This window comes from Cicer arietinum, chromosome 6, assembly GCF_000331145.2.
Source record: "Cicer arietinum cultivar CDC Frontier isolate Library 1 chromosome 6, Cicar.CDCFrontier_v2.0, whole genome shotgun sequence".
Classification (NCBI taxonomy): Eukaryota; Viridiplantae; Streptophyta; class Magnoliopsida; order Fabales; family Fabaceae; genus Cicer; species Cicer arietinum.
This window is the reverse complement of record NC_021165.2, coordinates 275,811-297,967: the sequence shown is the minus strand read 5'-3', so window position 1 is coordinate 297,967 and position 22,157 is coordinate 275,811. Positions and strand designations below refer to the sequence as shown.

The 22,157-nt window shown below is 28.6% G+C and overlaps 3 protein-coding genes across 4 annotated transcripts in view; 2 read left to right on the top strand and 1 right to left on the bottom strand.

The window, feature by feature from the left end:
• Positions 1–2,611, top strand: part of LOC101492776 (cytochrome c oxidase assembly protein COX11, mitochondrial) — a 5,300-nt gene extending 2,689 nt beyond the window's left edge. Inside the window, exons 4-9 of the mRNA XM_012716556.3 lie at positions 3–212; positions 305–357; positions 618–690; positions 1,063–1,167; positions 1,445–1,525; positions 1,599–2,611. Coding sequence (XP_012572010.1) covers positions 3–212; positions 305–357; positions 618–690; positions 1,063–1,167; positions 1,445–1,525; positions 1,599–1,700 — 624 coding nt within the window. The 3' untranslated portion in view covers positions 1,701–2,611. The remainder of the gene's footprint in view (positions 1–2; positions 213–304; positions 358–617; positions 691–1,062; positions 1,168–1,444; positions 1,526–1,598) is intronic.
• Positions 2,612–8,083: 5,472 nt separating this feature from the next.
• LOC101493967 (microtubule-destabilizing protein 60) lies at positions 8,084–11,285 on the top strand. 2 transcript variants are annotated; one of them, XM_004503046.4, is made up of 7 exons: positions 8,084–8,177; positions 8,310–8,369; positions 9,872–9,913; positions 10,007–10,105; positions 10,184–10,243; positions 10,342–10,436; positions 10,928–11,285. In XM_004503046.4, exons 1-7 carry the CDS (start codon positions 8,145–8,147, stop codon positions 11,055–11,057), a joined length of 519 nt encoding a protein of 172 aa, XP_004503103.1. In that variant the 5' UTR covers positions 8,084–8,144; the 3' UTR covers positions 11,058–11,285. The 2 variants fall into 2 exon arrangements, with proteins under 2 accessions (XP_004503103.1, XP_027191396.1); XM_027335595.2 differs by lacking the exon at positions 8,310–8,369 and having other exon boundaries at positions 8,108–8,177.
• Positions 11,286–15,762: 4,477 nt separating this feature from the next.
• On the bottom strand, positions 15,763–21,769 carry LOC101493654 (serine/threonine-protein kinase rio2). Its single transcript, XM_004503045.4, has 13 exons — positions 21,562–21,769; positions 21,430–21,476; positions 21,278–21,348; positions 20,898–21,011; positions 20,639–20,814; positions 20,442–20,530; positions 19,394–19,511; positions 19,195–19,268; positions 18,658–18,705; positions 17,333–17,501; positions 17,115–17,231; positions 16,476–16,562; positions 15,763–16,204 (listed from the first exon to the last, which is right to left on the bottom strand). The coding sequence occupies exons 1-13, from the start codon at positions 21,643–21,645 to the stop codon at positions 16,028–16,030; spliced, it is 1,371 nt and encodes a 456-aa protein (XP_004503102.1). The 5' UTR covers positions 21,646–21,769; the 3' UTR covers positions 15,763–16,027.
• Positions 21,770–22,157: the final 388 nt, after the last annotated feature.

Sequence of the window (22,157 nt, the reverse complement as noted above, 5' to 3'; positions counted from 1 at the left end):
CTTTTGCTTCACAAAATGCTGGAAGGTTGCGTTTCGTGCCTGGTTTTCGACAATTCTCATCTCATGCTTCCACAGAGCAAAAATCACAAAAGATGCTTTTATACTTGACAGGCTTGGTTTTTGCGATGGTTGGATGCTCATATGCTGCAGTTCCCCTTTATCGGAGATTTTGCCAAGCAACTGGCTATGGGGGAACTGTTACCCGGCGTGAGGTGCGGGTGACTTTATTTTCAATGGTTTTTCATTTTCTCAACAAATTCATTGGCAATTTTATTTTATAATTAGTTTATTGCAAATTTTTCAGAGTGTTGAAGAAAAGATTGCAAGGCATGATAGCAATAAAACTGCCACCTCAAGGTTGGGATCGAATTTATTTTTTGTTTTTCCAGGTTGATGAATGTGTGGTTATTAGAAGTTTGTCAATTTCCAACACACATACTGGGCGTTCATATCCGACAGTAGTCTTTTGGCATGTCAGGGTACAATTAAGCAATGATTCAATAAGAGATATACTTATAAGGAATTATTCAACAAACCTAAATTAGGGTGTGGTGTTTTAGAAGCTAGCCATTTTCTGGTTGTAGTGGGTTGATGAGTTACCATTTTTATTTTTTCAGGGAAATTGTGGTACAGTTCAATGCTGATATTGCTGATGGGATGCAATGGAAGTTTGTTCCTACACAAAGAGAGGTTTGTCTTTGTTTAATATTTTCTTCACCTTACCGCAAATATGCTGCATTTCGGATACAAAATTTAATTTTATAACTTGAACTGTTAAATTCATTTACAACAGTACATGAAAATTTAATACTGGCAACTCAAATAGGGTAGCGGAAAGTCAAGTTAAAGCTTTATTAATGGGTCTAAAGGCTTGGTTGTCATCAATTAATCTAATCTTTTGGGGGAAGATGGTGTTTTCTAAATCTAATTATAGTTACAAATTTTTCATACATCACTTGAAAAGTTGGATGTTGTACACACCCCCTTGACACCAAGAGGGAAAAGTGAGAAAGAAGTAAGAATTGTAATGTAGCATTATTCATAATTCATTTGCTCTACCAGGTTAGGGTGAAGCCAGGAGAAAGTGCCCTTGCATTTTATACCGCAGAAAACAAAAGTTCTACACCAATAACTGGTGTTTCTACATATAATGTCACTCCTATGAAGGTACTGACTACTGAAGAATATTCTATATTGTATAACAGAAGTTGCCCTTGGACTCTTCAAATCACAGGTCTATCTACCATGGCAATCTGAGATTTCTGGAAGTTCATACTACAAAATTCCACTTTATTAAAATCATATTTTCAGCTAAAAACATAAATATCGAACAGATTTGACTTTGAAAATCTGACTTTTCATTTCTTCCATAAGTCTCCCATCCCTAGAACTTCCTAAAGTAGCCATTATACATAATGTCCAAATCATAAATTTTCTTGTACAGGCTGCGATTTACTTCAATAAAATACAATGCTTCTGTTTTGAGGAGCAGCGACTGCTTCCTGGAGAACAGATTGACATGCCTGTAAGTGATTTTTTCAAACTGAATTCCAGCGAGTATTTAAAGTCATCTTGATTGTGTGTTTCTTGTATTGTAGGTATTCTTTTATATTGACCCAGAAATTGAGGATGATCCTAAAATGGATGGTATCAATAACATTATATTGTCATATACTTTCTTCAAGGTTTCTGAAGAATAAGACCAACTTGAACATATGAGACTTAAATAACGATGTTGCTACCTTTGAAAGGGCAAAAGAACCCCTGAAGCTCAACTTCTGTTACCTGTTTTTGGTAACCGATGAAGTATTAGACTTCACATTGTAACTTTCTGTTACCTGTTTTTGGTAACCGATGAAGTATTAGACTTCACATTGTAACTTGTTTTACGAATAAACCCTCAGTGTAATCCTTGAAGTATCACTCTTTCTCCAACATAGCCCTAAAATTATAAAAAAAAAGTTATTCCCAAAGTATATGAAATTCGTCACTTTAGTCCTTAATGTTAAGTTGTTAGGGACTGACAGGAAGGAGTTTCATATACTTCCGGCACTGAAATGATTGCTTATTATTTTAACAAACTCTAGAGACTAAATTGGAGATATTTAGAGTGACACTTGGGTGGCTAAATTAATGGTTTATTCTTTGTTTTACCCTAAGTTTTGAATAAAAATATAGTTACCTCTTGTAGAAGTGTTAGAAAACAACTCCTGTGACCAGGTTTTGAAGGTTCCAGGGACATCATCCATTATCTTGCTAGAATCAGTGTTGTTCAGTGTCATTTTAGTGTAATAAGAAATGCAATGGAGACCTGCTGAAGGACCTCTAGGTATCGGCCAGTTAGATGAATCATTTTGCTTTTAAGATTTATTGAGAAGTCATGAACTCATGATTATTGAGTTCTTTGGCAAGATGGTAAAATGATGATCACACCGTGGATTGTAGAAACTAAAGAGCCATGAATCTGGACGTTAGTTTAATGTAATCATGTATGATGTTTTGTAAAATTCCGTTGTTTTAAATTATGTAGTCATGTATGATGTTTTGTAAAGATCCATTGCCACCTATAACTGCCGTATACAGCAAATAGATCAGAGGAGACTTTAAATCATGGGAAACTTTTTCATTTCTTTTCTAAAAACAGCCTTTAATTTGGTTTGCTTCTTAGTAGTTAACAAAAGTTATTTTTCATATATAAAGTAAGGGCGATGCTCTTCCCCACACCAAATTCTCGCTGATTTACCCAAAATTTTAAACTTCAACCCGGCAGTGATAAATTGGATTAATGATATTAGAAACTCCAATATGTAGAGTTTTTTACACATTTTGTATAAACAAAACGATGGAGGGTACATGAGCAACCCCATAAAAGTAAAATGGTTTGTCAATTACACACTTATCTTTTAGTTGTGTAATTTAGCAATCTACACTTTTATGTTGATTGGTCATAACCTATATGATTTGATGAAATTTATGTAAATTTTAAACAATTAAAGATATTGTGTTAAAACGTGTATTAGAGAGTGTGATGTTAGCTATCTTCTATCTCTCAATTTTTTTATTATAGTTATTAATCGATGGAAAGTTCGACCAATTTTATTTTGAGTTTTTTGTCCTTGACCTATTTCAGAAAATTATTTTAATAAATGAAAATGATTTGTAGTTTATATTGAGAATAAAAATAGTCCTAGTCAGACTAATTTTTTTATAATTTGGCATTACGTCACCTTACTTTTACTTTTAGTATATAAATTCAAATTATATAAAATTACGTTTAAATTCAAGATTCTCTTAAATTTGGTTTTTTTTTTATCCCTTTTGAGACTAAAACTATACAAAATAGTATGTTTTGGAATCAATTTAAGTGAACTGATGTATGAGAATAAAGACGAATAATGGAATAATGGAATAATGGACTCAAACATATTTTATATTTTCAAGCACTAATTATTTTTTAATAACCAAAATATCTCTGCATGCATATGTAAAGTCTAATTTTCATTTGTTATATTATCCTAAGTGAATTATTACAAGAAGAAAGATTTAATAGTAATTAATGAGAGGGCTTACTAGCAAGTGAGTATGGAATAGTTGAGACATAGTGATCATGTTCAGTTAAAATGGTGTCTTTTCCATTGTCAAATTGAAAAGAGATAGGTCTACAAATTTGTTAAAGTCTTGTTGAAGGCTTTATTATGGTCATGGGATACCCCACAACTTCAACTACAAGCATTATATGATGCCTTGTAGTAGGTTGATTTTCGATTCATAACCAAACGAATTGGATGACATTCTGCTTACCCTTAAAACAAATTCATCCAATGGTGTCTTTTGCTAGTTGACTGCTTCAAGAAGAAACATTTGAAAGCTTGTTGTTAACAACCCTCTGCATGTCTCTCTCTTGCTGTGGAAATGAAAATGACTCTCTCCAACTGTTTCATATTCATTAAGATATATAAATCTTCAACTTCATATGTAAAGAATTAATGTGTATATAAGTATTCTATACTAGTACAATCATGAATCAAATTTATAGTTTCTATTAGACATGTTAGCTGTTGTTATACAAATTAAGTACAATAAATAGGTAGTTAGTATAGATAATTATACTAATTAATTGTTACTCATTAGTTATATAATTTTTTATTATTTTTCTCTCAACAATAATTTTCATTTAGAATAGTAATATAATTATAATATAATCATTTATTCATATTTATTGCAATATAGAACTTTACCGCTTAGTTGCAACTAAAGGGTGAGGTCGATGATTTAGAGTTAAAAAAACTCTCATTTTCTATGAATTCGGAAGGAATGTTTAAAAAACTGAATTGAATATTAAATCGGTGAGATTTTTGAATCATATTTCACCAACGTTAAACTACTGGAACCAAATTAAAATTGCAATCAAATAATCAAACCGTTGATAGTATAATTTCTAATTCGTGTACGTATGACCATAATATCTTTTCCTTTAATAAAAAAAAAAGAAAAAGACGATTAGATTCAAGACAATGGAAATACAAAACTTAGATTCAAGACAAAGCATTAGAAAGCAAGACTTTATTTGAAAAACCGGACAATGCAATTTCAGTTTCACAATATTAATACACGGTGGTATTATTGAAAGAATGTTTGGGAATTTTATGTTTTGACAAAAAAATAATATTTGGGAATTGGATAATGAAATAGTAATTAATTTCTTAAATACAAAAAAATGCAGTTGAATTGACATATTATTCATTGGATCTGAGTGACATGATGATTAACTAACTGATTACGAAATATAAGTGTAACACAAGTTATCAGGGCCCTAACAAGATATAAACAGTAAATAGAAAAATTAATACTGCAAATTGTAAATCTCAATTAAATTAACTCTCTCAATTTTACAAATTAAGTGTATTTTTGAAATTGTAAAAAAGTAATTAAAATAATCTAAATTTAACTTCTTATATGAGATGTTAATTAAATATTTGATACATTCATATTGATCTAATATTAACGTCATCACAATATAGACTGATTTAATTTTCAGATGAAATTTAAATTATGAACTAATTTATTCATAATTAATTTATGTACAATTACAATTACTCACAAATTTATCTTAGATAATAAAATTTTATCGACAAATTTATCCTTATGACATTGACATAGATTAACGTAAATAAACCATATATTCAATTACAGTGTTAACTCAAAATATTTAATGATAAAATGTTTAAAATGAGATTATTTTAATTAATATTTTACAATTTTAATAATATATTTGTTAATTCATAAAATTCAAACACTAATTTAATCAAAAATTACAATTTCCGATAACAATTTACGTATTTACATCAGATATTAATTACAACTAATTTAACATTTATTTTAACGAAACAGATAGATATTGTCGTTTTGTTACTTTATAACATCTGATTAATTTTCCCTTTTAACAAGTTACTAATATTTTCTAGAATGCATTTAATGGACTTGTCTATAATTATAAATTATCCTATACTATTACCTATATTCTTAATTATAAGTATCAATCGCCAAAACAATTTGTCCTTAAATATAAACCTCTTTTCAATTTACTTGATGTATTTAATTCTTTTTTTCAAACATAACCATAATTAATATTATTAATTTATTTTAGAATATAAAAAGTTTTTATTAAATACATCTACACAAAAGACATTTTAATTATGTTTCTATACAAAATAGACATATTAACTACACTATAAATTTATTTTAATATTGAAATTTAAAATAAAGACTTATATTTTGCAACGTAGATAGTATAAGGTATCATTGTTTACACGACATAGTTTAGATTAATTAATTACCGAAGACTCACCGGAGAAAAGCATCAAGACTCAGGAAACGTTTATGGTAAAAAGGCAACTAAAATAATAAAAAAATGATACCACAAAAAAAAAATTGTTCCTCAAGAAATTATATTTCACATTCCTTAAAAATGGATTAGAGAAAGGTAACATGAATAAAAATATTTGTATATATGTTCATTGCGTGAAAGGTTCAAGATATGATATGACTTTCAATTTATCATTTTTAGACAAGTTTGCTTTTAAAAAAGGTAATTTACAATTTAGTCTAGAATTATTTTTCTTTAAATAATTTAATCTGACATATTCAATAAGTTATGTATATACAGTTTTCGAGTTTTAAATTATTTTTTATCTCTTCTCTTCGGTTCTAACTTCTAAGTTCTAACATCAAACTCCCTCCCTCACACGCGTGTAAGATACTATGTCTGATTTTTTTTCTCTCTAAATACCTCTAATTATATATTGTATAAATTTAGTTTTTAAATTTAAAAAACACATCATATTTAGATTCAAATAATCTGATTTGATGGGTTTAGTTTGAAGTCCCCATTTTGTTGTTACTGTGTTATTTTCCGGTTTTTTAATATCTTTTTCCATGCTGTAAATAGTTGTCAGTTATAGTAAATCTAATTAGGATTACCTCGTGATGCATCATGCTTAAAGGAAACATGATACAATTTTATAATTTATGAACTAACCTACTTGTATAGATAATTAAGCAACAAATGTATTGTTCTTTTTTTTGTTCATCTTAATTAAAGCAACAAATACAATGGACTAATGTATAAGGAAGATAATAAAACCATATATTTAAGACAAGATCTACTGTACAATCAAAAACATGTATATTGGTATTATGAATTTTTTAATCAATAATTTTTTTTAATATGTTCACGTAGGTATTATTATAATATCTATTAAAATGGATTAAATTAAGAATTTTATTACATAAATGACATATCATTCAACTATTCGTGATTTAATTATGATACTGTCAAAATATGTTAATTTTTCATTTCATAAAAGTCTCATTTATTTAATCAAGCGATTAGACTAATTAGTGAATGAGTTTCAATTACAGACGAGTCATAATGGAAATAATTTTTGACAAAATTCTATTTCCCTCCCGAGTGAATTTTAGATGATGTGAAAGATGTGATAGTCTTTGGTTGGTTTGATGCCTTCAACAAGAAACCTTTGAAAGCTTGCTATTAACAACCTTTTGTTTGCTCATCTTTTTTTCTTCTTCTAATTCTTAAGTATTCTATTACTATAATGAAAGTGATTCAAAACAACTCAGATATAAATAAATATACACAATAGATAAACATTTGCGTAATAAATCTTAACTATTTGAGTACTCACTGGTCCAAACACATACACTACACTAACACTGACATTCTACTACATAAGCATGGTTATAATTTAAAAAAAAATATAAGTTATTAAAGATAATTATATGTATTAGTATTGTGATGGAATGAGTAACCTAGTATTTAACTAAGGACATCAAAAGAAGATTTAGAAGGTTCAATATCTGACACTGACATTTCTCCCTCTCCCTTAACATATATACTAACTAGATATTATTTTTATCTTATTTTGAAGCTGCATTGAGGTAACTAAAATACAAGATATTGTAATTAGAAATCACTATATGTTAAGTAAGCTACACTCAAATTACAAACAGATTCTGCATGAATTTTTGTTCTTTGTTATGTGTATATGTCAAGCAACTATGATGCTTGCATAGGGATTAATTGTTTTAGAAAATTGTTCAATCACATTGTAATGTCCTTGTTTCAAATAAATAAAATAAAATAAAATAAAATTACATATTTCCTCTCAAATTTAATTGGCATCTCCAAAAGTACCTGACCAATGCTGAAGTTCAATTATGTTATATGTACTCTGTTCTGCAAACTTATCATACATTAAATTAAATAAGCATGCAAATTTTCTCTAAGTAAAATAGTAGTATTATATAAATGGTACAACATCAAAGTAAAAACTTTGGATTAATCAATATAAACAATTGGGATTATCCCTCACTTAATTAAGCCAAGTGGAAAATTGAAGGAACATAATAGGGATTGAAAAATATATGATTGAGAGGGAGATTTAATCAGAAAGTTTGGTGCAAGAAAGCATGCAAATCCTAGAGCATGTTGGTGATGTGGCAACAGAAATTAAATTAAAAATTTCAGACAGTTACCAACCTCCAAACTTCATCTTTCCACACTCTTTATATAGTCCCCTCAATTCAATAACGGTTACATAGTTGCATATTAATTCCACTTAAACATGGAGAGAGTAAACACTAAATCTTCTTTGAAGGTTGGAGTGCTTAATTATTATTATTTTTTTTAATGTTGTTTTGATGTGTTTCATCTTAGTAGATTAGTACTATGTCCTAATTGTTTCACTTTTTTGTTGTTGCATTTTTCATACTTTTTTTGTGGCGAAAAGTTTGTCAAGAGCACTTCACAATCTTCATCTCAATGGAGTAGTACTGATTCTAAAGGAATGGTGAGATGCATAGATTTTTTCCATACCCTTTCATGTAATCCTTAAAGCCACCCCTTAATGCACGGATGAATTTTGGATTCAAAATTTACATTAAAATGTTGTAAGACAGAGAAGTCATTGAAGATAAATTTAATGCACTTGTTTTGTATTTAATTCATTTTAAAGTGTTTCTTTTCTCACTCTAATATCACTTTCAAAGTACATATTTTTAAAAACACAATTTTTATATTCTCCGAAAGTATATTCTCCAACAAAAACACATATTTTTTCTTCATATGAAAGTATACTTCTACACATATGTTGTTTTTTTAAAGATGAGGTTGATCTTGATTAAGTTTAAAAGTTATGAAACTATCATCAACAACATCCTTAATGATAGAGAATGAAATGAGATTAATGGAAGGTGTTTTAAAAGCAACAATACCTCTTGCATACATGACTAGATGGTGATATAACCTTTGTTTTGAAATAAGCACATCTATATGGATTTGTTATTTTGTGTGTGTGCGTGCGCCAATACTCGTTGTCTCATTATCATTACTCCATCATATACATATATGTGACATGATAATTTACATATATTTATTTAGCACAAGCACACACATGTGTGATGAAATAAAAATTTATATATATAATAATATATTTAAGAAGTGCATGCATTTGACATCTGTGATATGTCAAAAGCGTGACTAACCCATTTTACCTTTTAAAAGTATTATTATTATTATTGAACTTGTTTTGATTCCACCTAACAAGTTTATCCATGCAACTTTCTCCTTGTCATCATTTCTTTAAATTAAAATTGACTAAACTATGTATATTCCTTTTTGAAATTTGTTAAATGTATTATGCAAAAATCAATGAGATGTTTTCTCAAAAAGGGAAAAATCATTACATCTATTGAACTACCCACCTGAAGAAGTTATAATGGCTAATTTTATGCTTTATAGAAGTAATATTTTGGAGTCTAACACCAAAAATTTCATAAGCATAACATAACCCTATAAGTCTTACGTACTCCAAATTCATAATTATTTTTTTTTTATTTTGTTTCCCATTTTATATTTTCTCTTAGTGTTGATTCACTTCTATAAATAGAAAGTTAAATTCCTATTTTCTTATAGTTTTAGAAAAAGGGTTGTATTGGTATGTCTTACTTTATATAGTTGTTATATACATTCACACTTAGTTTTTCACTCATTTCAGCAAAAAAAAGTCACTCAAATATTTCTTTAAGTTGGCTAGACATGATATATTGGACCACTATATGTCTTCTCCTTTCATAACTTTAATCAAGTGCATTACCATCCACATGATGGACCCCATAATGATCACATTAGAATATTTGCATCTTTTTTACTATTATAATAATAATAATAATAATAATAATAATAATAATAATATATTTTTTCACACTCCTTTCTCTGTTTCTTGCGCTCTTCCACATTATTATACATGGATCATGATTGCCAACTAAACAGTCATCATTGAATGTTTAACAGACAAAAGATGTACTCAAAGAAAGGTTTGATGACAAGACTAAGGTGAGAAATATTACATGTATTACTACTTAATATACTAAATTTCTTATACAAATCTTTCAAATATGGTGAGTCATTTTTTGTGTTTGTATATAGGCTTCAAGAAAATCTCCTCCCAAAGAAAAAACTAAACCACAGGAATTCAAACTTCACACTCAAGAAAGAGCTGTCAAACGTGCAATGTTCAACTATGAAGTAAGATATAGTGAATGATCAATGTTGAAGCTAGTAATATAACTTTCTTTGATTGATGAATAATGTGATTTTGCTTAGGTGACTACAAAATTGTATCTCATGGAGTTGCAAAAGAGACAAGAAGAGAAGTTAATTAAGGTATTAGACACATAATAATGAAGATGTATATATGATACTATAATTATGAGAATGAGAGCAATATTTTAAATAGATTAAATTAATTGAATATGGAACAGATGATTGAAGAGGAAGAGATACGTTTGCTAAGGAAAGAAATGGTTCCAAGAGCTCAATTGATGCCTTATTTTGATAAGCCATTCTCCCCACAAAGGTAAATAACAATGGATCAATATTGTATAGGATATATATCTCTATAAGCTCCATAGAATTCTTTTTTAGTACAATGCTCAATTTAATTAGTGAATTGAGATAAGCTAAAAAAAATTAATTAGGAGACTAGAATTTAAACTAAAATATATCTTGAAAACATTTACTTTTCTAAAAAATTGATATTTTGGAAATGGAATAGAAAATTTTCATATGTCTAGAAGTGTGCCATAATTCGGCAGATCCAATTCAAACCCAAACGGTTTAAACTCTTGCTTTCGACCCATCAACAAAAAAAAAAACTATTTTACTATTAATATTTATAAATTTATATTATAAAAAATTTTGTTATTAGTTAGTTTAGTCCTATGATAATCGACCTCTAATTTTTTTATTTCTTGGGTTAAATACCTATTTGATAAAAAAATTATATTTACTAATATATATTGTGATTAACTTAAAAAAATCTAACTTAAGCAAAAAATTGAGATGCAGAACAAACAGAACAGTTCCAAGAGAATCATGCCTCCACATGATGAGTAGCAAGTGTTGGAGTTGCACATCTGGTAATGCATTCTATAACATGCACCAATGTGGTCATCAAGCTCTCAATCCAATTAAATAGAAGGCTTTTTTATATGATTGTGGGAAGGAGCATGTAAAATGTACTCATATAGTTCTTGTATTTCATGCATGTTGTACACTATCCAATAGAGAGAAATGTTGAGAGTTTTTGTACCATACCATTTGATAGCCTAGGTCCACTTAATTAGGTGGCGAGATTTTTTTTTATGTATTCTTTTGTAACAAATAAAGATGAAAGTGTTGTGTCCTTCGATTAAGGATTTCTACATACCATGCCTTGTACTACTTTGAAAATAACAGAATAGAATTATCACAAATCTTCGGGTAAAAATTAAATTGTTCATATATATACACACACACACGCTTTTCAATTTTTTTACTAAATAAAAAACCGACATTGATAATAATATTCGTTCATTTAATTGGATATAATACATCAATAACAACATAAATTTAAAATATTTGTAATTAAAAAAAAATATACGAGCAAATTTACAATATTTAAATTAATAGTATAGAATAAAAAAATATTTATAAATATAATAATATTAATGTATGTGAATTTATAATATTAATAATTGTCAAAGTCATTAATTGAATATATAATAAATTGTGGGACATGGAAACGGTATACGCAGACATCTAATTAACTTAACAAAAAATATAAATTGAGAATTTACCTTGTTATGACAATGATAATGACTCTCATATAGGAAGATCACTAAGACTAATAGGAATCACTTACGATCCAATATTATGTAAATAAATAATCTTAAGATAGTAAGATGGATTCTGTTTCTATAACTAGTTAATCTTATTATAATGGGCCTCATAAAAAATTGATAGGAGACATCATTTTGCTATTTATCGCAAAAAGTAAAAGATCTAGTTAAGGATTAGAGTGTGCAAGACGTGTGTAACTTGTAATCGGTGTCTGAGTCAAAAAAATATTTTTTAAATTTGACACAATTAAAAGGTGTGTAACACGTGTTCAAAAATATTAGATCTGAAGATGTATGTCATTCATAGATTTGTTGAAATTGTTTAATTCTAAACATGTTAAAAGCCATTTTTTTGAAAATAATTTAAGAAACTAACGTGGTTTGGCATATATGATAGATAATTGGATTTCTTAACTATCTAATTTAAGATTTGATCTTGGCCAGAATACATAAAATATATATTAAGAAATATCAACTTTTTAAATAAATATCGATTAGTTTGACATATTAGTCTCGGCAATTATCTGTCAAAGTAATGAAAGTAATTTATTTAAATTGTTTTATTGATGCCACAAGTTATATATATGATTTAAGTTTTCAGTAACTGTCAACAAAAAAAACTTTTAATTAATATTAATTATGTCTTTAATAACTATTACTAGGTATTAAACATAATATAATTTTGTTAAAATTTTTTTTATTAGTAATTTACTACACCTTAAAATGTTAGTGTTATGCATATCTATTAATAAATAGATTAAAACAACTTTTGAATTATATTGAATGAAACCACACATATACATACATAAAAGCTCCTCTTGAACACACATACACATACAATATAAAAATAAAATAAATAAATAAATTATTAAAATAAAATAAATAAATAAATTATAATTTTATCAATAAATTTGATATGACCTTCAAAGACAATATTTTTCATGTACTCGATTCAACCTTAAAATCATCTCACATCTCTCTCAACCATAATAACATATTAAAACTTTAAATAATATAAACTTAATTATTTTGTTGTGTTTTTAATAAAAGAAATTGATTTTAAAGGTTTTGGTTTTTTTTAATAATTAATAAACAATTGTTTTTGACCAAGTTATTTACTAAACAATTGAAATTAACTCTAAACAAAATACAATATTTCAACAAATTAATTCATATATTACACTATTTTTAAATTTAAAATCAGTTATTTTTGAAGTTATTATTTTACTTTTAATTTTACTTCACAAAATAATAAAATATTTAATATTACTATTAATATTTGAAACAACAAATATAAGTAAATTAGTGGTTTCTTTAGTTTTTTTCGATTTTACATGTAAAATCTCTTCTTAAAACTCTTTTGTGTCCCTTATTTAAAATACTTTGCTTAAAATATGTATTAATTGTAATTATTATGTATAAATACAAATAAAGTATCGTTTAACCCATAAAAAAAAATCAATACTCTTATTGAAATATTATATCTATAATAAAAAAGAAACTCTAAAAGTCATTATGTATCTATAAAACATCATGGTATGAAAAACCTTAATGTTATACATTATCATTAAGTTTCCCTTTATTACATACACCGACAAAGTACAAATATTTTTTGAAAGTGATATGTAGGATACAATAAGAAATCATACAGTTATCTACATTCAAAAGCAATATATCATGACAAGATTTTCATTTTCACAATTTATAGGTAGAATTGATTTTATATTTTTATATGTTATGCTAACATATGTTGATAAAGGATAACATATAAATTAATTGTATTTACAAAAATATTATAATGATTTAGTCTCTATTTATTTAAATAATAATATCATTTTATCCATATAAATAAATAAGATATTCAATCTTAAAGGAGTTTAGTTCTTTTTATTCTTTATTTATGATTATCGTTCTTTTCATTTTATTAATATTAATATTAATATTTTTTATAGTGCTGCAAATAGTTATAGGTAAATTAAAATTAATATTTGAGATGATAATTTATTACAATAGTGTCTTTGAATTTTCAATTTAACTTTAAAAAAAAGTTATTCGATCTCAACTCTCTAATTTCAAATTTACAATATCTTTGATTGTATCGCATCAACTAAAAGTACACAATTATAAGTACAAATGTTCATATGCTTTTCAACAAAAACAATTATGGATAATCTTCAACTAAAACAATGAAAGAGTAACAATGGTGGAAGAAAACCAAAATTTAAATTGCGTAAACAAATAGATAAAATAAATTATGTTTATGAAAGAAAAAATTATTTTCATTTCATGTTAGCATATTTATAATTTTAATAGTATCCTCAATCTTAAGGATTTTTTTCCCATATATCTTGTTTTTTTATATAAAATAAAAATCTAATATATCCTACTTTAAAATTAATATACAAAATTGTCCTAAGGAGTGATTCTTACACGTAAATATTAATCCCTTTGTAAGTGTTTGTTTAGTGAGTCTTTTTTACTTTGGACTGGAGCACTATCTTCTCGCTCAATTTGTTTTTTTTATCAAAACAAAATTGTATAAAAGTGTTTGAATATGAAATATTATGTGGTAATGTAATTTTAGATTAAATGAATCTTATATGGTTTTTGTTAAATACTGAAAGTTAAATTTAAGGAAATTTGAATATCACATAAAATAAAAAATTTGAAAATCATTCTTTATCCTACAAAATGTTAATCTCAAATTGAACTCTACAATTTTTTAAAATTATGCAAATTGATCTTTATATGCTATAAATTTGAACATTACTCCCTATTTATTTTACTAGAAAATAAATAGTAACAGGAACTTAATCCATATTGCATGAGCTTAATATACTTTAATCTTAAATAGAAAGTTGATTTACTTTACATGTGTTCGATTTTGTGGTGATTAATATTGATTTTGAATGAATTAATTTTATAAAATTAATTTTAGTTAAAAGTAAGTTGATCGTAATGTGATTTATGTTTAGATATTTTCAGAGAAAATTGAGTTGAACAATAAATTTTAGTGTAAATATTATGTTTGGACTCAAAAGTTACAAATTCTAGATTCAAACTTGAAAGATAATAAATTATGTTCAATACTATCCTAACATATCAAAATCAACTTTATACTCCAACAATTGATTTTGACTATTCAAGGAATCAAATATTCATATAGTTTTTTAGCCGAGACAAAAGGGCAAGGAAACCTTTTCAATATTCTGAATGTTAGTGAAATTTACAACAAAGTATGTCAAAATTTATTCTACCTTCTTCTCAAATCTCAAATGTGAGTTTAGTAAAAAAAAGCTCTACTTGTGTTTGGTAACACAGTCAGAGCAAGAAAATGCACAGCAAGTGTGAAGTTATAGCTTTTGGTTGGAAGTGAGTTAACAACGTGAAAACTAATGTTTCCAAACACACACTACATCGGCTTACTTTGAATCAAATTTGATTTTATCTCAAAAATCTCATTATGTCTAGAAATAATAAAAACTGAAAAGACACTTCAATAAAATAAAATAAAAATTGTTTGAACAATCATGTTGTGAGAGAAAAGTTGGAATATCTTGGTCACGAAATAATGGTAATAACGGCATCGGAACTCAAGAATTTCGATTTGAACGTATAACCAAACAAGCTAAAAATCAATTTTACAAAAGCAAATTGGTCTAAAATTACGATTCTTTTTTAATAGTCTAAAATTATGTTTGTCAAACGCTATTCCAAGCATACAAGTTCAAGATAATTCAAAGGGAACTAAAATTGAGTTTTCATCATTAGTCAAATTTCACTTGTTCAGCTTAGCACACAGAACAATCTCATGTACAAAGTTCTTCAAGGCAATTGCCATTGTTTATGGCTCTAAGTCAAACCAGCAAAAGTTTCCCCAAGAACACTTCCATACTTGGATAAACGTCTAAATTTGAAAGCATAAATGTCCTCGAATATCTAACTAGAAGCACTATGCTTATGCGCCTTACAGTGGACATCAGCAGATAACACTGCACAGCAAAGATAATCGATAGTAGCTGCTTCTGAAGTCCAAACAATTCACCATTTCATTCCAAAAGAATATAATTATTCGGTCAAGAGGAAGAAAAACAACACATAACAGACTCAACGCTGCTTTCAGATATCTGGAACTATACATACGTTTGAACTTTAAACGGATAACTTAGGGCTTCTAACAGATGGCACAATTGAAACTAAATATTCAGTCTTTTCTAGTTCACTATTTGAATGACAGTGACATGAGGTCAATCACATAGGTTTTGTTTTCCATATATATATATATATCTCACCAGCTGCTCATTTGCTTTTGAACCTTTGAACTGTGAGATGACCTACCACCCTTGTCTTTGTAGGAATTCCTGGATGCAATTGTTTTCCGTCCCCTACGAGCTGATGCTATAGCACGTTGTCTTTGCTTTGCCAAGCTCTTTGTGAGTTCAGCTTCAATTTCATTGTCTTCCTCCTGTAAATCAAAATCAATACCATTACGGTTTTCAATGTAAAGGCTGGACAACAAGGACTCTATAAACTACTAGAACAATATTAGTTTACTTTCAATAAAAATTCATTCATTCTTGACAAAAAATTAAATCAACTCAACTCCCATTGCATTTTCATTTGAACTTGAATAATATTTAGCATTACTTTTTAATAAGGAAGACATAAGAATAATGAAGACGAAGAGCAAAACAGAGATAATCATAACCCAATAAAAATAATAGAAATTAGCATACCTGGTCAGTTGCCTCTTCCTTTTCAGATCCACTGCTTTCAACAGCTTCACCGCTCTCCTCTATTCCATGACTTTCATGTCCATCATCCTAAACATGGTTTCATTAACAATCCTTCAATCAAAATTGTAAAAAAAGCATTGCACTACAAGTGAGAAAATATGAGGTAGACTATATGCTGAGCAGTCAATTGGTGAACAAAAAACAAATTTTAGATGAAATACTGGGCGTTCAGATTTACATCCCACACAGTTCACTTAGAATATTACAGAAGATCCCGGATTGATGTTACATTCAGTTCAGAGCAATGAAAATTTCAAATTCTTCTTCATAAAGCAGAGAAAGCAAGTTTAATATATCCTTCCTAATTTCGCACTGGTGTCCCAAGCAAATACCAAAAACCTTCAATTAGTGCTGTGTCAAATTAGAATCAAGGGCATCAACAGTTTTTAAAAAGACAATACTCTTACAGATGAGTCTATTTGTTTTGTCAGGTTGAGCTACAATTTTTTAATCTCTCTTTACCAGTACTTTTTTCCTGATTGATTTTCTCAAAAATTAAACAAATGAACAAATAGCGAACACCATATTCCATAGCCTGATATATCTTTTATGACAAACAAAGGCTAATGGATATATTACCTGCTCCGACAAATGTAAAGAATCAACATTTAAATCGTCTGCTTCATTCAGATTTGTCACCAAGTCATCATCTTCACTATCAGAATTTGTATCACTCTCCACCCCGCCTTCAATGAACTGCACATAGATTTAAGAGCATTGAAACAGAATCAAAGATAAGATGAATGCTTGACAATCGATGCATTATAACTAAGGATAGGCAGAAAAAACCAATGTACCTTCTGAATATCTTCCTCGTCCTTACTAGAAAAGCCACTAGCAGCAAGTTCCTTATCTAGAAAACCGGCACTTCGGTCTATTGTGGAAAAACAAAGTTTTCCAGCTTCGTCTCTCCCTTCATCAGATTCATCAACATCATCTATGCTTTCTTGAAAAGAAATATTGAACCTAAAACAGAAGAGGGGATAATAATGAAGACAACAGTTGAAAAGCCACACACAAAATCCAAAATCTTTCTATAAGTTGAGCAACAAAAGATAAATTTAACATTCAATCAAATTAAGAGATGGAATTAGTAATATGTATCAAATATGAATAAAAAAATAAATACTAAGGAACAGCAAAATAAAAAGGGACAAGTAAAATACTGTTTAAGATTTTTTAAGAATGTCATGGGACAGCAAAATAAGGGACAAGACATAGGTCCAGAATAAAAAGAAATTATTACTCAATAAAGGGACAAAAACTGTTTGACCAAAAAGCTCAACCTCAAAAGTAAAAAAATGTGCTTTTTTTCTCCGCATTCCCACCACTATCTCTCCTGAATCCTGATTACTGCACTACCAGGTTTCACAGACACCATTGCACCCAGACACATCTCATCCTCAACTGCTGTTTGTTCTCTCAATTGGCTGTTACAGGAGGGGAAGCAAAACAACTGGGATATGTGGTCTGTGAAATGTTTTATCACACTTTAAACGGATATATGGGGATGCTTTTACACTTGATGAGTTGAAATTTCTATATGTGTGTATGTATACTTCATGAAATCTAATTTTCCTTCTAGTTGTTGAATCTCCAATTCTCGTTTTTTCATTTTAGCATGGAGTTTTTCTTTTGCGCAGAATATATAGATGGCCAAATAGCATTTAACAATGTGCTATTTCTCTTCTTCCAAAAACTGGTTCGTAAACAATGTGCTATTTCTCTGGTTACAAAAACTAGTTCTCTGAATTCACAGTGTTGAAGAGGAAGCTCTTTACTTAAAGGATAAGGGAACGGACTAGGACAAAAACTAAAGTCCATGTCCTTGATAACATGCACTAAATGATCTTTGTAAAATGTTACCTCAACAGGAATATCTTTCTAAGTTGATTACTAATTTTTAGTTTTTTAGAGGTCCGTTTTGCGAAAGTGACGAAACATCATTTCAATTTTTGGCTAACATCACTAGAGTTACAACAATCATATGTTAAAAGCTATATGCAAAAGCAACTGTATTTATAAAAACCCAAATTCCTTTTTTTATCTATAGGATCCCCCCTTCCCCCCTCAAACAAAACAGTAAAGTTCACAAATACATAATGTCAAAATAACTACCAACCTCTTTCTGAAAAACTTAAAGATACATTCAACATCACGATCAAAGTACCTGAAACAAGAAAAAATAATAATCTGTTAAAGCCTAAAGAAAATAGTCTAACATAATGCTGTTTTAAAATCTTAAAATGAATGAAAATGAAGCAAACTTATAAATAAATAATTTGATAGAATATGAAACACGTGTCACGTTTACCACATAAACCTACAGATATATGTATTTACATAAACAATCTACTATATTAGTTAAATATTATTAATTTTTTATGAACTGTGGACAAAAAAGCTTAGTACTGTTATAGCTATTTGTTAACTATTTAACTCTCTTTGAAGAATGAGTAGAATATAATGATAGGTAGATCATATATATACACTACATTAGTTAACAGATATATTTTTAAATTCAAAACAAAACATCACAAATGAGGTTCATTTCAGGATTGTGATGACAAAAGAATTTGGCATTCATGCAAGCATGAAATCAAAGAAAAATAAACAGAATTGGGAAAGACATAATATCATATAATTAAGAGACTCTTACATCTTTGCATTGCGGTGCGACACAGACACCATTTGTGGAAAATCAATCATGGTAATTTTTTCATCATCGTCAATCTACAGTGAACGAAGCCAGTGTAAACCAGAGGCAGAAGCCACCATAAATTACATACAGTGAACAAATATTTAGTATTCTATTTAACAATAATGCTGACAAGTCAGCACAAGTGACTCAAGCGTACCATGATGTTAAATTCATTGAAATCGCAATGAATGAGACCATGCTCTGCTAGCCGAATAACTATACCAATAATTGTCTCAAAAACTGTCTCTGGATTTTGTAACTGCTTTACCTGAACGCTGCATTTGCAAAAAAAGTATACAAATTGAAGCAATTGTTTGCCAACACACAAGTGTAAAATATGGAGGGGATGTGGGGGTACAAAATACAAACCAAAAAGCCAGCTTAAGAACAAAAGATTGTTAAATATATTAAAACTCGTAACATTTGAACTGTGTCATTAGAGTAATTTAAAATATATCAATGTCTCTTAGGAATAGGATAGATCATGTTTCTTTAGAATTTAGAATACACTTCCCCATTTAATTAGGATTAGAAGTCTAATAATAATCATGAAAATTTTACATCAATGATGAAACCATATTCACAATTCAAAATCTACAACCTTTCTCTTTCTTCCATCTTTATCTAAAACCCAACAGAGAAAACATTAACAGTTAGCAAAGATCATTTTGTGACAACTATGACTGGTTTTGAAAAGCAAAGACGACCTAGAATTACAGATGGTTGTATTACGTGAGAAATTTGTATTAGCCTTCTCCTAATCCACCACAAAAATCCTAATAGATTGAAACTGACAATGACTATTTTCAGAGATGATGTATTAATACAATGTAAACCGCAAGTGACAGCATGCTGCTTAAAATTGTAGCGCAGATTAACTGCTTTTTGGTACCAGCCAAAAAGAGAAACGCAGATTCAGAGCCAAGTATAATCATGCAATTTTGTAACTAAAACTCATGCATCCAATGCACTGAGACTATGATAAGTACCCTGATTAAGGAATGCTAATATATTACCAATTTATAGACCACACATCAAATGTTTGTTATCAAATTTTGACGGTCACAAAATAAATACCATCATGAAGAATACTTAGCAGTTACACAATATCGAATCTTGTTCTGAAAATCAGGAGATACACTTAACACAAATGTGTCCCAAATCGACTTTTATGATTGAAATTTGAAACAAAATGAAAGACTTACAGAGGATAACCTTGGACAAGTGACATGATTACACAATGCCGATTATGTTCCACAGCATTTGGAACAGGAAAGCCATGAGTTTCCAAAGCCTGCTCAAGCAAAGCACATGTCACTAGAAAATCATGTGATAAAAAAAAAAATTAAATTCAAGTATAGAGCTACAGAAAAACAGAGGGAGGGGACAGGGAGAGTGAAACCTTCATGAAAGCAAATTCTTTAAGTGCCGCAAGGCGAGACAAATAGAGCCAATTATAACTGCTACGATGTCTTAAGTAGTCACGCTTAGATTTGACAGCTCTAAAAGAGACTCTACCAAGCCTATGTAACTTCATAGCTAAAACGGTTCCATCTTCACGAGCAACCTCAAATATATCTAACAAATCATAAATGCCACAATCAGAAGGAAATAACTGAGATGCCAATAAAATAAGCTCCATACTACAATAAAATAAGTACCAGATTCCTTTCCAACACCAATCTGGCGACCAACCGCCACAAACACTCCTTTGTTCACCATAGTTTTGATGGCAAGAAAATCATAACCAAGGTAGGTAAGGCGAAATCCATCATCTAAAAGCAAAGTATATAATGATGTTCAGTTTGGATAAACAGTTTAATGCATAAGTTCTTATGGTATAAATACTTATATAAAGTATTTCTATTATAAAAAATAAAATAAAGTCAAACTGTGTTCATAGAAGTTGCAAGTTGTTTTTATAAACTATCATGAAGAGTTTATGAAAAAAAATTGAGGGCAGCTTATAATATCACTGTTGCTTATGATTTTCAAAAATAACAACAATAATAATAATAAAGATAAATTAGAAGATACAAACATTTAGAAGAGTCGTGGTGCAACAACTTATGTTTGAGCAAGTTTTTCAAAACCTTGTAAGTGCCTCCATGCCTATAACACACAAATAAGAAATCGTAAATAATAATAATAATGATGTGAAATTTGGAATGGAAAAAGAGTATTGAAAAATACTTGAGACGAGCGATTCGGTCAATAAGTTCAGTAGGAACAAGTTCATGCTGAGAAAAAGAAGAAGGTTAGTAAAGTGAGTATATAGAAAGAAAGATTAAAAAGAAAAAAAGAGAATAGAGAATAGAGACTCACGTTTCTCATGCCTAATTCAACGGCAGTGAGAACCCTAAAATCATCTTTAGAGAGATATCTTAAGACATCAACGTCGAGCTTCATTCCCTCTAAACTTGATTATGAAAAACAACACTGAAGCAATAAGATTCTGAGATGTGAAAAAGGACGGAGAAGGGAGGGACTTAGCGGAGCGGCAGGCAATAAATATTTCACACAATGTTGGGTTGAGTGTATAAAATAGTTTGGGTATTAGAAGCAACTGGATTGATCGGGTTTGTGAGTGACCCTATGGGCGGGTATTATTAAGTCCGGCTCGATCACTATGGATTGTTAGGGCTTTTCGATAAATTCCACCCCTTCTATATTTTTTCTTAAAAACTAGCCAAAGTACTCCATGCCGTTTTCTTAAATTAATTTTAATTAATTTTTTTATTTTTTATTTTTATTTTTATTTTATTTTAAGTATTAATTTCATCTTTTATGTTTCAAAATATTAATATTATCTTTTTTAATGAAACTCAAAAAAATTATCAAAAATTTCAAACAAAATCTATTAAATTAATTATCATCTTTATCACTATTTAAATTTTATCAAATTTATATCTCAAATTTTC